This window comes from Capsicum annuum, chromosome 12 (genome assembly GCF_002878395.1).
Source record: "Capsicum annuum cultivar UCD-10X-F1 chromosome 12, UCD10Xv1.1, whole genome shotgun sequence".
NCBI classification, from domain to species: Eukaryota; Viridiplantae; Streptophyta; class Magnoliopsida; order Solanales; family Solanaceae; genus Capsicum; species Capsicum annuum.
In genome coordinates this window covers 200,851,478-200,869,577 of record NC_061122.1, presented here as the reverse complement: position 1 = coordinate 200,869,577, position 18,100 = coordinate 200,851,478, and the positions used below count along the sequence as shown (strand labels likewise).

Genomic DNA, 18,100 nt, shown 5'->3' with positions numbered 1-18,100 from the left:
TCATAAATCTTATTCTATCTTGTATCTCTACCTTCTCAATCTCCATTCTGGTTAATAGGGAGAAGACCACCCCCTTTAACCCCTCTAGGGGCATTAGGCAAGGGGACGCCATGTCAACCTACCTCTTTATATATGCATGAAACTTCTGTCCAGGAGGATCAACTTTCAGGTTGACACCCTTCAATGGACACCCATATCCATCTCTAGGTGGGGACCTCCTATATCCTACTGCTTCTTTGCAGATGATCTCACTCTTTTTGCTAAAACTGATCCTAAAATTTGCTAGACTATCAATAGGATCCTCCAAAGTTTTAATTCCCATTTTTGGCAAAGAATCAACTTTGCAAAATCCAAAGTTATCTTCTCCAAAAACTGTGAGCTGGAAGACCAGGAAAATCTCTCTTCTATCCTGGGTATTCACCCCTCTAACCACTTGGGTAAATACCTAGGATTCCCTATTTTCCACAAAAAACTTGAGAGAAGGAACTTCCAATTCATTATTGACAATCTGAATAGTAAACTAGCTGGGTGGAAAACAAAGTTTCTTAACATGGCTGATAGGGTAACTCTATCTAAGTTCTCCTTAGTTAGCATCCCCAACCATATTATGCAATATATCCACCTTCCTAGCAACATGCATAAGCTGATCGATAGAATCCAAAGGAATTTCACCTGGGACACCACTGATGCAAAAAAAAAATGCACTTAGTTAGGTGGGACACCATCACCCTCCCTAAAAGAGATGGTGGACTTGGAATGCAAACTGCTGCCACCAAGAATGAAGATCTTTTATGCAGCCTGGGTTGGAGAATGTCTTCCAACCCCATATCCCTATGGACCAACATCCTCATATCCAAATATGGGATAGCAATAAAGGGTAGCAACAAGGGCTTTAGGACTTGGAAAAACATCAACAAATGTTGGAACCTTTGTCATGACGCTTTATGTTAAGCCATCAAGGATGAAACCAAGGTAAGAGCTTGGGAAGATAGATGGATCCCTAGAATTCCCCCCCTTTTTTCTATTCTCCAGGGATCCAATATTAACACCTCTGACCCTATCATGGTCTAGGATATCTAGAAGGATGGAAGATAGGACTTCACTCCCCTATCTTTTGATATCTCTCCCAATATTGTATCCAAAATACTTTTCTTCAAAGAAGACACCTTAGCCAGGATACCCCCTTTGGAGACTTAGAGATGATGGCAATTTTTCTTGCAAAAGTGCCCTCTATCACATCACCAACCTTGAGAATAATTCCCACAGAGTCCACATCTCTTCTAGCTGGATTTGGCTTCTTAGAATCCCTAATAAAATCAATACTTTTGTGTGGCTCATGCACCACAATAGCCTACCCACTAGAGCTACCCTCTCCAAAAGGGACTTGAATATTACCTCTCTTTGTCACTACTACAATTCTGCCCTGGAAGACCAACACCGCATCTTCTTTGGAAGAAACTTAACCAAAACATTTTGCCAAAAGCTAATCTAAAAATATAAAGGGAGTACCCAACTCCATCTTTCTATGTTTGACATCAATAATTGGTCCACCACATGGAAAAGACTGAAGAATTATTTCTTTGACAAAAACACTCCCTGGGGTACCCTCCTACCCTTCTTCTTATGGCACCTCTAGAAAACAAGAAATGCCAACAACTTCCACAATATTAACTCCCAACCTTGCTTTAGTATACCTCATGCTGAAGTTGTGGAATATCAGCACTTAGGTTATGTCAATGAAGCTTCTCCCAAAACCAATATCACCATCAAATGGTTACCCCCGACCCCTAACTATTTTAAGCTAAACACTGATGGGTCTTGCATTGGCAACCTTGAAAGGGGTGGGATTGAAGTAGTCATAAGAGACTGTAGATGGGATTGGGTTGTAGGCTTTAGCAAATGCTTTACCCATTCCACCAATAATCTTATGGAGCTCTTGACCTTGAAGGAAGGCCTAAAACTTTCCTTTGAGCAGAATCTAATACCTTTGGAAGTATGCACTGATTCACAGAAAATTATAAACATGATCTACTATGGCTACTTACTTTATGATTTAGTGGTCTATGAATGCAGATCTCTTCTAAGGAGCTTGAAAAATCCTCCAGTCTATCACACTTACCGGAATAGGGTAGCAGATTTGATGGTAAAGCAAGGCTCAGAGCAGGATTTTTTTGATAGACTACATATTTTTGTAACTCCACTTGTTAGTGTAGGAGTAGTTTTGTGGAAAGATTTTAATGGAAAATCATCCACCCGCTTTGTATCTAGTAATGGAATTACTAACCCCAACTGTTATATTTTTGTGCCTGACTAGGCCTTGTTATGTAAAACAAAACCTCCTCTTATTTAATGCATTTCTATTTCACACAAAAAAAATATATGATGAAGAATGGCATTCCCTACTCCCTTTATCAATAGTCTTTCATTCTTGACTTGACACAGAAGTTAAAAAAATTAGTAAACAATAAGCGTAGTTTTACTATATTATTTTTTAAAATTAATAAATTTAATGCTTTAAGAAATACATTAGATAATGAGTCGTATTTAATGCTAAGGGTAAAATGAGAAGAAGTGAGTAGATTATCTATTGATTTTCAAATTGAACAAGTACTATTGAAAATCTATTTTTAGTATAATCAACAAGTAAAGATCGATCGAAGGAGTACTAAAAATCACTATTTTCACACTGAAAAATGTTCATTAATTATTCTCACAGATAATTTAATTGAATCAATAGGGATAAAAAGTTACAGTGTTTTTATAAGAAAAAAAGGAAAGTTCCCACCATTTCAATAATAATCTATTTTCACCATGTGTTTTTCAGGTGAGTCGGTTCGATGAAAAATAGGTGAAAAATTCATATTTTATAACATAAATTTTCCATTAATTCGCGATGAAATAAACCCTCAAATAGTGATTAGAAGACTTTTGTCTACTTAAAACTCCTTTTAGATTCACACGTCTTTTTGTTTCAAGTTAAATTTTAGTACTAATTATTTATAAATATTTTAGATAAGCATTAGTAAGTGTATGCATCGAAAACAATTGCAAGCGTTAATATTGTTGTTCTCCTCTTTATCATAACATATACAAACCCTTACTTTTAACTTCACCCATTTTTGTCATTAGCTTTTTGTTCATTCATTTCCCTCTAATTGATGATGAAGAAAGAAAGAATACATATTGATTTTTGGTGCCCAAAAAGTTGATCAAAATTTCGGATAAGTGGATGGAATTGTTATCTTCCTTCTATGGGTACGCAAAATATGTATAGTAGAAAAAACAACTTTAACTAAAGTTCAAGATATAAACAAGAACACAATGAAGTATATCAAATACCCTCAACACAAGATCAAAATGACCTTTCCAAGAGGTGTTTTTTATTTTTCAAAAAATAGATGAAACAGAAATGAATAAGACCAAGTTGTCCGAATTCACGGACTTTCCTTAAGGAATAATTCCCCTCACTGTACTCGAGGTTATGAAATCTTCCTCCTAGGATAAAATAGACTTCAATCCAATTATAGCGGTACCTCAAATAGGCGGATTCTTCGAACGCACAGAACGTTTTGATTGGTCACATAGAATATTGGTAAAGAAAAGAAGAGAGTTTTTATTCTGAAAATTTTGTATCAAAACCTGTGAAGGAAAGTAGGTTTATATAGCCTAGAAGATGCCTCTTTGAAAAGGTAGCATTGGTTCACTTAAATGGTGTGATGTTTCTGAAAATGCATATCTGCAGTATTTTTGCTGAAGCAGTATACCATTTCACCCAACAGTGCACCTATTCGAAACAGTGTATCACTTCATTGATGAATTGCATCTGTTCAGTCGAAATAAAAATAGTATATCAGTTCAGTGCATACATCAGTTCAGTTGAAAAGAAACAGTACATCAGTTCAGAAACAACGTATCAGTTCAATTGAAATAGTGCATCAGTTCTGTTGAAACATTACATTTGTTACTACATGCATATAAATGGAGTATTGATCAGATTTCGTCAAATAAAGTTTGTCCAAAAAGATAGATCTCATCGATCGATCATTATCCAAATCCAAATTCGAAGCCGAAGCCGATACCGAAGCCGAGAGAGCGATGATGATGACGGCGCGAGACATCTCTTATTTCTTGCCTCACTTATCATGTGGAGTAAGTATTCATCATTATAAATACTCCAAATTTTCCTTCTCCTACCAATGTGGGAGAATTAGTGAACTTTTCAATTTTGAGAGTACACTTTCCAAATTGGAGTCTCCTCTTCTCCACCATTTTTTCTCCATTTTCCATTCACACTTCTATGAACCCAACAGGAATTTTATTTTCTTATATTAATTATTTGAAATTTTTATCATTAAGAACATTGCTACGTTACCTTATAAAAGATATAATAGCTTCAAGGAAAGTTCATGATGATTTGTGTAAATGTGTCAATCCTAATGGAGTTAAAACGTGCAAGTACAGGGGGTGGGGGTGGGAGGAGAGAATGAATCTAGTGAACTATTATTTGAATCTAGTAGATAACTTGTACACAATTATTAGTTAGTTAATTTAAATAATTAAAATATGATAAATAGAAAGAAAGAAAGAATGATATAGAAATCGAAATTGAGGTCGTCAGAGGTTAAAGTCGCCAGAGATGGTTGATCGTATCGAACTGTTGTGAAACGAGGACAACAAATATTGGGAGTATTTTGTGAGAACGGAGACGTTTATGAAGAAGCTGACTGAATTTTTGTTTTTTGAAATTGATTTTGAGAGTGTTTTGTTTTTATTTTGAAATTAAACGAGTTGTGGGTTGTTTTTGCGTTTTTAAAAAAAATTTAATGTTATAAAACAATAAAGAACAAGAATAAGTGTAGAGAGAATAGAGAGAGTAATTTTTATTTCTTCTCTTGAGAGATGAGAGATCATCAGATTGTAAATACAATAAACAAAACCCCTCTATTTATAGGGGTAATTTACTCCTAGTCTGAGTAAAAGACAGATGCTTCAAATCCTAATAGATATCAAAGTAAATCTTGATATAAATTCACTATAATGAAAATACATTTATAACACTCCCCCTTGAATGTCTAATTGGTAGTTAATGTGCCTCGTTAAAACCTTACTAGAAAAAACCCAGTAGGAAAAAAATCTAGTGAAGGAAAAAGAGTACACATCTCTAATAATACGTATTTCGGTTACCTCATTAAAAACCTTACAAGGGAAACCCAGTGGGACAAAACCTCGTAAGGTAAAAAGAGCACAACGCATATTAACTCCCCCTAATGAGAACATCTTTGACCTTTGCATCTCGATCTTGTGCAATATCTTCTTGAAAGTTGCAATTGGAGAAGATTTGGTGAATAAATCAGTCACATTGTCAGTTGAACAAATCTGTTGCACATTAATATCATCATTCTTTTGTAGCACATGTATGTAGAAAAGCTTTGGCAAAATGTGCTTCGTTCTATCTCCATTTATGAATGCTCCCTTAAGATGTGCTATGTATGCTGAATTATCTCTGTATAAAATTATGAGTAGATTGTCATATTTCACACCACATTTTTTTTGAATGAGATGTATCATGGACCTCAACCATACACATTCTCAGCTTGCTTCATGAATAGCTATTATCTCAGTAAGATTTGATGAAGTGGCTATGATAGACTGCATTGTATATCTCCAAGATATGGTAGTACCACCACATATGAACACATAGTCTATTTGAGACCGAGCTTTATACGGGTCAGATAAGTACCCAATATCAACATGACCAATAAGATCAGGACTACAATCTTTAGAATAAAATAAGCTCATGTGTTTTATCCCATTTTGATGTCTCATAGTAGGAGCAAAAATATACCTTGTTAACAAATTAACTAAAAAGGCTATAGTCCTTGTAGTATTTGCAAGGTATATGAGTGCATCAATTGCACTAAGATATGGTTTTTCATAACCAATCCAATTCAATATATTTCGAATTTCAGCAAATAATCTATTGCTTTGAAAACTCTCCAAGAGTTCTAATGATGTTCAAGAAATAAGCTTATAAAATATAAGGATTATAAATAAGTTTTCCAGAAACTTTTATATGCTTCAAGCAGTTTGAATCCTTAAAAGTTTTCACATAAGTTTTTTCAAGTGAAAATATTCAACATTTCATGAGTGATATCTTCAAGTGCCTGGACTGCAAATCAAATAAGTTTTATGCTTACCAAAATGCATCCTTTCATGTCACTTGATAAATGTTTCTACGTCAGCACGCTTAAATAAATGTAGAATTTAGATCCTCGTAATCTTTCATAATATTGTGCCAATATTGTGTCAAAGATATTGATGATATATCATTTAGTATCTGTTCACAATGTGACATAAAATTTGAGATCTCATCACTTCATTATTTTCAGGTACATGAACCTCTCATAAGGTTTCATGAAGTGGTATGTCGTAAGCTCTTCAAGAGCTCATTGCCTTCTTATTATGAATATTTTCTCCTTATTTTTCAAGGACTATTTCATTTAGAACCGATCAGTCTACCATGCTTCACGCATGCATAGACTTTGTCCTTTAGGAACACAAAATAAGAGCACTTGCGCTTAATATGAGATACTTTTAGCATTTGACTTGAATTATATTTTGGATGAGGATATGGTGATAATTACTATCATATTTCATAGCGCTTATAATATCCCCCTTATGTTAGGAAAACTAACATACATCCTCTACTTCTTTGAGGAATCCATCGTTGTGCATTATGGTATATTCATTAATTGTATACCGCACATCAAAATTATTAGATGGAATAATTGGTTCCCGACCTTGAACCAATTGAGAGGGAAGAAATAATCATAATTTATTGGTCTAGTACATACAAATGCTATTGCAATAGATCATATTTCAGACGAATACATTAAGTTTTATTCTCATTAACAATAGTTCAGATATTTATCGAAGACATTCAATGCAAAACCATCATCATCAAGATGAATTATCTTGATTACACAATCTAAAAATTATGCTCAATTTATATTGAACAAGTAACTTTATGAATGTCAAACGTAGGTTGACCATGAATGTACATGTGATCATCTTATTGATGCATCTTTTCAACATATCACATGATAGGTGAACGGGCCCTTATTTACCTTTTATAATTTTTAGATTTAAAGGGATCCAATCCCAATATTAGTTGGTCCAACCAACTTTTCATGAGAACAAACGACATAAACAATTCTTGAAGAATCTTCTAGTTCTTCAATACATGCACATCTTCGAGGTGTCACAATCGTTCATATCAATTTATGAACTTTTATTCTAGTAAACTCCAAGTTTACCATGACATGTATTTTTTCTTTAGTAAATTTTAGATTTACTATTACATGAATAAATTTCAGATTTACTACTTCAGAAGTAGATTTCAAAATTATTCAACCTCTTTCGGAGGTGAGTTGTGATCAAGTGCATGTTTGAATTAATAGTTTCTCATTCCCCAGGAATGGAATATAATCGTGCCTTAAGTCTATCAAATTATGATATCTTATAACCTCTTTCAAGATGTTGCTACTTCAGAAGCAAATCGAGGCATACATATAATGTAGAGAATTTTTCTCTAGCATATCTTATAATCATATAAGCGTGTGAAAATATCATTACTTTTGATGATAATTATCATATTGTCCCTCTACGCATATATTCGTGCATTCAATCACCTATCTTCTTTCAGACATATTATTTACTGCTACCACATACACCTCAAGAATGAATTAAGTTGTCATATTTCAGACTTATCATATATTGCTACCACATTCAGTTCATGAAATGGAGCATATTCAATGGGTCGAATTTCATGACTTTTCATCAAATATCCATTATTTTGCCTTAGCCATCATAATATATCAATATGGTGAATTGAGATTCAAACTCAACGTCTTATCCATATAAAGACGTCTTAGGCATAAATCGATGGGACTTAAACCCAACATATTATCATCTCTTTTGATAATATTGTTCTTGAGGAATAAATTTTAAACATAAATGGTTCCAAACCAATTAGTTTTTCCTCAAATCTAACAACAATTATATCATTAATAGAGAGATTCTTAATTTATACAACCCGTGAAAATAACACATTGTCATGAGCTTTCGAGTTGTATCAATCACAATTCACAATAAAGGAATATATCTAGCAAAGTGCTCATGTATACAATCCTTGAAACCACACAATGATATTATGCCGCACAACGATAAACCACACAACACTGATATTATACCACAAGCTAGGTTATACTTTTAAATCCTTAAAACCAACTTTGGCAGAAGGTATTTTCATACTGCAGGTATCATTATCAAACCATTGTGTGGGTTCATATATTTTTCTTTTTATAATTTCTAGTCAATCAAAAAGTGGCCATGTGACACTATTTTCTATCATATTTTTAAGGCTTAAGTTGCTGCCATTGGCACGAGAACACCAACAACAAAAAAACAATTTGCAATAAATTTACTTCTTATCGCAATACCCAAATAATACAAAAAATTACTAACATTGAAATTACCTTTAGATTTATAATCCCATTATCATTTTTTTCCAGTTTCCATGCAAACTTAATAGTGGATGAAAAAGAACTATAAATAAACTTAAAAATTGACGGCTGCCAAAGTATGTAAACAAACTTTGAATATAACTAGAGCCAACCATTTAATATTGTTAATATTTTATTCTTGTGAGTGGTCATCATTCTCACTATTTATTAACTATATATCTTACCTTAATTTTGTGCTTTATCTCTTTGTAGTAAGCAGCGGACGAAAATCATTCGGTGGAGCACGCAGTGGACAAAGGTATTCGGTGGCGGCTAGTGATCAATTTCTCAGTTGGTTAGAGTGTCGTGCTGATAACGTGTTATAAAATAATAAAGAATAAGAAGAAGAGTAGAGAGAATAAAGAGAGTAATTCCTATTTCTTCTCTTGAGGGATGAGAGATCGTATGATTCTCAATACAATGAACAAAACTCCTCTATTTATAAGGAAAATTTACTCCCAGTCTGAGTAAAAGGCAGATGCTTCAAATCCTAATAGATATCAAAGTAGATCTTGATAGACATTCACTATAATGTAAATACATTTATAACATTTAACAAGTTTTAAAAATATTAATTTGAGTCATCAATTAACTTAACTTAATTGTTCAGGGGCTTTGACCGACCATAATTTCATTCTAACACTTAAACACTACCATTTCTTCAATTCTCTCATTACTCAATTCAAAATCAAATTTTGCACCATCTCTCTCATTCGCTAATTCAAAATAAAATTGCACACCATCTCTCTCACTTTCTTTCATCATATTTTTTGTTTTCTGCATAAATGACGTCCATCAGGCACACTCTAATAACCTTCTTAAGCGACATTCGGGACCTAGGTCAAGGTCAAATAAATCAACTGGAGTTACTGATGTACGAAGCTAATGGAGGTAAGGAGTAAGCTCTAATAATCACAGTGAACAAGCTTAACGAGTTTCTGAAAAGCCAACATTTGAGTATCAACAATTATTACTTTGTTATTACATCCAATTCCGATCTTATGATGAATGTACTAGGAAATCTTAATCATTATTTCGGAATAAAGGGCTTGGGAGTTAAACATTTTGAAAACTTATTAAAAAATGCCACTACTAATATTTGAAAGTTGAAAACAATTCAGGATGATGACATCCACTATTTCGATAGGATGGTCATGAAGGCCTTGGATGTGGAAATAGACAAAGAGTATTTCAATGATAATCTAGGACCAGATGCAAACTTTGGAATCCCGCTGGTATGGTTACAAATTTTCATTCATTAAAGTTGAGGTAAAACATTTGTATAATTGTATAATGAGACTAATTGTAAATTTAACAAGTTTTAAAAATATTAATTTGAGTCATCAATTAAGTTAACTTAATTGTAAAGTGGCTTTGACCAACCATAATTTCATTCTAACACTTAAACACTGCCATTTATTTAATTCTCTCATTACTCAATTCAAAATCAAATTTTGCACCATCTCTCTCATTCCCTAATTCAAAATCAAATGTTGCACCATCTCTCTCACTTTTTTTCATCACATTTTTTATTTTCTGTATAAATGACGTCCATCAGGCACACTCTAATGACCTTCTCAAGTGGCATTCGAGACCTAGGTCAAGGTCAAATTAATCAACTGACCTTCTCAAGCGACATTCGAGACCTAGGTCAAGGTCAAATCAATCAACTTGAGTTACTACTCTAATGACTTTCTCAAGCGACATTCAAGATCTAGGCCAAGGTCAAATCAATCAATTGACCTTCTCAAGCGACATTCAGGACCTAGGTCAAGGTCAAATCAATCAACTTGAGTTATTGATGTACGGAGTTTATGGAGGTAATGAGCAAGCTCTGCTTGGTGACTATTGCAATAAGCTAAAAATCGCAATGAACAAGCTTAACGAGTTTTTGAAAAGTCAGCATTTGAGTATCAAAATTATTACTTTGTTATTACGTATGATTCTGATCTTATGATGAATGTACTGGGAAATCTTAATCACGATCTCGAAAAAAAGGGTTTAGGAGTTAAACAGTCTGAAAACGTATTAAAAAACGCCACTACTAAGCTTCGAAAGTTGAAAACAATTTAGGATGATGACATCCACTATTTCGATCGTATGGTCATAAAGGCCTTGGATGTGGAAATGAACAAAGAGTATTTCAATGATAATCTAGGACCGAATGAAAACTTTGGGATCCCGCTGGTATAGGCTACAAATTTTCATTCATTAAAGTTGAGGTAAACCATTTGTACAATTGTATAACGAGACTAATTGTAGACTTGGAAACACTCGTCATAAGTGTCTCAATAAAATTAGTGGTCTAAAGCCAAACTTCAATAAGAGACATAAATAGAAAAATAATATTGTAATAATTTAGAGTTGTCTTTTGTATTCATGTGTATTAGTTATTTTTGGTGTAGTATTTTTAAAACACACATGACTTTTAACTTCACATGTTAATAGGAATTTTAATAAAAGTTAAAGTTAATTCTAACTAATAAAATGTTAGCCATTTGTTTGAAATATAGTAACTTGGCAATTATTGCTAAAACTTTATTTATTAATATGAAGATTTAGTTGTTTAATTCAAAGTTTTAAAATATTTTTGATAAAAATTAGATAGCCTTTTCTTTCTTTCTTTCTTTCTTTCTTTCTTTCTTTCTTTCTTTCTTTCTCTTTTTAGATTATTCTATTAAAGCTATTTCACAATTTTTATCATCTATAATCTATAATCTATAAATTATATCTATAATCTATATCAATAATCAATATCAATAATCAATAATATATTAAAAGTGTGAAGGACCTTAGAGTGTCATTTGAACTTTTTTCCCTTCATTAAAAGTCTTTGTTTTAGACAAAATTGTCTTTTCACTATTTTTTCCTAATATTTAAGAGTTGAAATTAATTAAATATATTTATGATAATATCTTTTCTTATTAGAAGACATCAGAATTAATAACAACTAATACTTTTTCCATTAGTTTAATAATTCTAGATCAATTAAATTTGATTTTAAGAAGATTTAATAGTGTCTTTTCCTATATTCCTCAAACAAAATTCTAATTATGCATAAACACTAATATATATTACAAAACTTATAATACACAAAAAGACAAAATCATGCGGACCCAAAAGGCAAATTCGTACCTTTATTTTTTAAATTTTTACTTCCTTTATTTGTTTTAGTTTCAATTTCAATAGTCTTTTCCTAAAATTCTAATTATACATAAACACTAACAAATTAGTTAAAGTTATTATTTTATCTAAGTAACAAATCATAATGTTTAACATTACTAAATTAATTAGAATTTTATCTTATGTAAAAAATATTCTACAATTTTTTTTAAGTAATACCTTGATCATACTTTACTACAAAAATACCTTTCTCCTTCTTCTTCTACTTTTCTTTTTTATTTTGAGTTTATTGATTTTAATTTTAATTCAAGTTGTATTTTTACATTCATTATCGTCATCATTCTGTATTTCTTTATTCTTTTTAGTTAATGGATTTACAGATTATATAAGAATTACGTATAATCAACAATTGACATGTATTGTCCTCTTACAATTTCTTGTGTTTCTCTTTCCGTTGTAATTTTTTGATAGAAATTGGATGAAACAAGAAGTAGTCAAACAAAAATAAAGATTTATCTCGACGAAAAAAATCAAGGTTTATATTACATGTGCGGTGATTCTCTTTTGATTGCTGCAAGTTTTACTCCTTTCAAAGGTATTTGATAGGTTTTACACAAATTTTAAAGGGGACACTTTATGACACTATTATCATTGTTATTGCTCTTTTTCTCTCTGAAATGCTATTCGATTATAACTCTTTATGTGTCTTTGTTGTGTATAATAGGTTTTAAGTTTCTTTATATTTTTAATGACTAATTTTTGTTTCTAATTTCAGCTACATGGAGTTCTAAGTTATAAAAATAGTATTATAAGGGTATATCAAGAGTTTGGACTTACTAGATGATGTAGTTCGTGTGAATATCATTATGCTTCTTTTTGAGACTCAAAAAAAAAATGAACGAGAGTGTACTAAAAAGAAGAGGAGGTGAACAAAAGATAAAATTGTGTAGATCTTTGCAAATTCACTATGCCCTATTAATTTACTGTCTAATCTACAAAATTATGTTATGTAATATGTACCAGAAATTTCTTTTATTTATGGATTTTTCGTCTTTTTAGTTGCATGAAATTCTATAGATCAATTTGTACGTAATAATAATGTAATTAATGATAACAAAAAAGAAAAATAACCGATAGCTAGCAAAGGAAAGAGGTACTACATAACAAATATAAAAGTGATGATGTAAAATATATAGGAGCTTACACTAAAAAAATATGTTTATGTTTAAGGTGTGAAGACTATTTGAAAAATGATTTAGACTTTTACACTTCATTGAAAATTTTCGCACTAAATAAAGTTATTTAATTTTAAATAATCAAACGTTACATGTGCGGCTAAACTAGTTATTTTAAGTGAAGTTGAAATCATAAAATTTATTATTAAAATTTTTGAGGCTTCAAAATTTTTGGGGCATAAAACAAACACTTTACTAGCTTATCCTTGAGTCATCCCTGACACCGCAATGGACGTCAGTCGGATATGTAAGAGTCAGATTGAGTATCTTAGCGGGGATGTGAATGATGACTACGCGGGTTTCGTATCTTCAAAGGGGAATGTGGATGATGACTAGAGAAAGGTATGGTTGAATGTTTTTTGAACAAACTTTGCGTTTCTCGTAGTAAATTCTATGATACGCTACTTAGTCTACACTATATTCTGTTTCAAGACATTGTACATTTTGGACAATTTCATCTCTTTGTATATTAGCATAGGATAGTTTAATTTAGATCTTATATGATTCTGTTCTCCATTTTATGGGATTATACTAAATATGTTAGATGCACTTTATTATCTGTGAATGAAAAAATCTCGAGCTCTATTATCTTTGATATGTCTATAGTGAAAGTTCATATATCATATGGGTACCAGGGGCGGACCTATGTATTTTTTTGGGGTGCTCTGGTACCCAATAAACTTGACGTAAATTAGATATAATTATATAAGAAACACAGAAAAAATGGTATAATATATAAAAAAGCACCCTAAAAACAAAAAGATAGTTGGGTGCTGTGGCATTTGGGCGGAACTCCCGTACATTAATTTAAGGGGAAAGGATAAAAACAACACCTAAAACTAAAATAATTCCATAAAACTAGCACCTAAATTCTTAATCCCCGGTAAATAGCCACTCGGTAAAACTAATTCTAACCGAATGGCCATTTGGCGTATGGGGGGAGTGGGCATCATTATCACAATCGATTTATCTGATGATCCGTTCTTATCATATTCCAATTTTGGTTTTTATTCTTTTCATTTTGGTCAACTACATGAGCTGCCTGGGCACTGCACTCATATTCCACTTGTCTTCCCCCCAAATCTTTAACTAGCATTATTCTTCTTTCTATGTCAAATCACTTGTTCAGGTAACGACAATTATTTGGAGTTCTCGGGTTAAGCATTTAAGCTTATACTCAGTTTCATTTTAGTTTTATTATTTATATAATAAAAAAATACAATATCATATATCTTTAATATAATACAATTGTTAAAAAAATATATCTATATATAATAATGATACAGTTTCTATATATACACATATTCTAGCTAATAATTATAACATTTTTATACAATTTGTATCTACAATTATTATTTAGATACATATTTTATACGACTCTATATAATTTCTACATGCATTCTAAGAATGTATCAATCTAGTATAAGAGAGTATCAATTGAGTATATGGACACTGCAAGTGTATCAATGTAGTATAAAAGTGTATTAATATGGTATAAAAGAGTATCAATTGGGTATAGGGACTGTATGTGCTTGCATAGAATTTTCCTTCTCTTTTTTAAAAAGTGTATCAACATAGTATAAAAGTGTATCAATATAGTATAAAAGTATATCAATTGAGTATAGAGACTGAATGTGACCAATTGAGCCAAATGGCTAAAAAAAGAATTAGTTTAGCCGACTGGACAACCCATGTTCACCTTTTCAAATGTGGGCCATTTTTTTTTTAAAAATATTAGCCCATGTCCTTTTCCCTTAATTTAATGCAAGACCCAAGAGTTTTGGGTTTGACTTTTCTTATTAATTTATTAAACAAACATCAAAAACTCGTGTAAAATTTTTTACTTCTTAATTTGTTTTACTTCTTAATTATTCAAACACAAAATCTGAACCCTTCTGCCTTCTCCACCCAAAACGCAGTTATTAAACAAAAACTTCAACACCAAATTTCATCTTCTTCTCTTATTCTTTTAATTTTATTTTTGATTTTCATAATCTTCATTTACAAATTTCAAAACATAGATACTTTAATTTTTTTTAGAGTTAAAAATTTGAAATATGATTTTGAGTTTAAATTTTTATATGATATTTATCTAGTTTTTATCCATTATAATTGCTATAGAAAATATTTGAGTTAACAGATTTTACGAATCGAAAATAAATTCATGTATCTTGTTCAACATTTAGCAATAAGTTTTAAAATATTTTGCAACTTCACCAATCTCCTAAATGTCACAATAATGAAATAAGGAATTTGAATTTTTTTTCACTAATCTTCTATTGATATGATTCTATGAATGATTCTTGCTTGAAAATCGTATTAATTGAATCTTGTTTTGTGGGAGTTTTTATAAATCTATATAAATTGGGATGGATAAGTTTGTCATTAGATCAAAATGTGGGCAACCAGGCTCTAATGCTACTATCCCACCCGTTGCTTCATTCATACCTTCGAAAGTTCAAGGAGATACTACTACTTCGAATATCGAATTTACATGTTTGAAAGCTGACCCTGCAAAAAGAAGGCCTATAGTAGAATATGATGCTAATATACGTGACTAAGTTAGAAGATATTATATTCAAAAGGGGCCTTGTCAGCCTAAGGATCACATTTTTTCGAAAACTCAATTTGGGAAGAAGAAAATTACAATGCATAAATTTTATCTTGGTTGGTTCAAGGGTCAATATTCCAAGTGGTTAGAGTACAGTGTATCAAAAGATGCTGCATATTGTTTGTGTTGCTACTTGTTTAAAAATGAGCATGAAGTTCGTGAAAATATGGCAGATATTGCTTTTACGCAAAATGACTTAAGGGATGAAACAAGGCTTTGGAGAGGTTCGGAACTCATATTGAAGAGGTTAATAACATCCACAACAAGTTAGGGCTGTGCAAAAATTGAACCTACCGATAAACCGAACCGATAAAAATGTTATTGGTTTATTGTTATTGGATTATTCGGTTAACGATTTTTTAATGGTTTCATTAAAAAAATTATTGGGTTATTGGTTCGGTACGATTTTTTCTTATTGGGTTATTAGGTAAACCGATAACCCAATAAGAATGAATATATATATATATGAATTATTAGACATTTCTCTTAATTTCTCTTTAATCTCTACAAATTAACAGACCTATTATTTCAATTATACAAACTCTTAATTTCTCATAACAACATTTAGTTCAAACTTGAAGATTCTTGTAAATTAAAAAACATTATGTAGGATTTTTGTTTGCAACTAAGATTAAATTATTTTTCATGTTAGTTACTACTATTTTTATTTTATGAGTATTTTTGTATCGGTTAAATAAAAAATTGAACCGTTAAGGACTAAAAATCGATAAATCAAAAATCGATAAAAAATATCTTATTGGTTTATTTATTGGTTTAACATATTTAAAAATTGAAAATCTATAAATCGAACCGGTAATATGTAAAACCGAACCGATCGATACACACCCCTATAATAAGTGTTTCAACATGATGATTGACTTGATGAATCAATCACAATATATTCGCACATCTTTTGACAAACATTTTGAGAAAGAAAAAAATAAATCTTGTCGTCGCTTGAGTGCTTCAATCGATGTGACAAGGTTTCTTTTGAGTTTGGGATTGTCATTTCGTGGTCATGATGAGAGTGTATCATCAACAAATAGAGGTCTATTTCTTGACCTTTTACAATGGTATGGAAACATTGATGAGGACGTAGGGAGCATTATTTTAGAAAATGCCTCAAAAGTTAAAATGATCTGTTGTCTAAAAATTCAAAAAGATATTGTTGATGCTTGCGCAAAATAAACAATCAAGGTTATCATGGAAGACTTAGATGGTGATTATTTCAGGATACTAGTTGATGAATCAAAAGATATATCACATAAGTAGCAAATGACACTTGTTTGCGATATGTTGACAAAAAAGGTGAAGTGATAGAGCATTTTGTTGGTATTGTCCATGTTAGTGATACATCTGCATGATCATTAAAGGAGTCAATCTATTCTTTTCTTTTAGATCACTCACTGAGTCCACCCCAAATCTGTGGACAAGGTTATGATGGTGCAAGTAACATGCAAGGAGGACTAAATGGTCTTAAGAGCTTAATTTTGCATGATACTCCATCTGCTTATTCTACTCATTGTTTTGCTCACCAATTGCAGTTGACACTCATGGCTCTTATGAAGAAGAGTTAAGATGTGGATGATTTTTTTGTTTAGTTACTAATGTTTTGAATATTGTTGGAGCATCGTATAAGCACAGGAATTTTCTCAGACAACATCAAACTGTAAAGTTAGATGAGTTGATCATTTCTGGTGAAGTGCACAGAGGAAGAGGATTAAATCAAGAATGTGGACTTCAATGGCCATGTAACATTCTTTGGGGTTCTCACTGTAAGAAATTAGAGAACTTCATTGACATATTTTCATCAATTCTTTATGTGCTTGGATTCGCTGCACGTGAGTGCCCAAATTATCTTGACATACTTACAACTGAAACTCTTGAGAATACGATTAAGGGGTTTGATTTTGATTTTATGCTACACTTGATGTTGAAAGTTCTAATGTTAACAAATCATTTGAACTCCTCATTACAAAAGATGGATCAAGATATTGTCAGTGCTCTGGAACTGCTCAATACTGTAAAGCAAGAGTTGCAATGGATGAGGGATAGTGGATGGAGATCATTACTGAATAATTTTTTTTCTTTTTGTGATAAATCTGAGATAGAGATTACAAAAATGAATGCTCGCTACATTCTCGATAAGTCAAACCGTAGAGCTCTTGATGTTACATATTCTCATTATTTTTGGGTTAAAAGATTTTGTGCTGTCATTGATTTGCTACTTTAGGAGCTTAATAATCGTTTTGACGTTGTGAGTATTGACTTACTTCTTGGTATGACTTGTTTACCTCCAGCTAACTTCGAGATCTAAGAAAAAAATAATGAGGTTGGCTGAATATTATCCGAATGAGTTTGATAGCAGCAAACTTCGAGATCTTAGTTGTCAGGTTGATAATTTCATAGCACATGTTCGAGGTTCTAATAAAAGATTTTTCAATATGAAAGGAATTACTGATCTTGCTAAAGTATTGGTTGAATCAGAATTGCATTTGACTTGGCTTGTTGTTTATTTGCTCATCAAGTTGCTTTCATTCTTGCCGTTGCTACTGCTTCTGTGGAAC

The 18,100-nt window shown here is 31.7% G+C and overlaps 1 protein-coding gene across 1 annotated transcript; it reads left to right on the top strand.

Moving 5' to 3' along the window:
- The first annotated feature begins 15,570 nt into the window (after positions 1-15,570).
- On the top strand, positions 15,571-17,766 carry LOC124889716. Its single transcript, XM_047401695.1, has 2 exons — positions 15,571-15,757; positions 17,135-17,766. The coding sequence occupies exons 1-2, from the start codon at positions 15,571-15,573 to the stop codon at positions 17,764-17,766; spliced, it is 819 nt and encodes a 272-aa protein (XP_047257651.1).
- Positions 17,767-18,100: the final 334 nt, after the last annotated feature.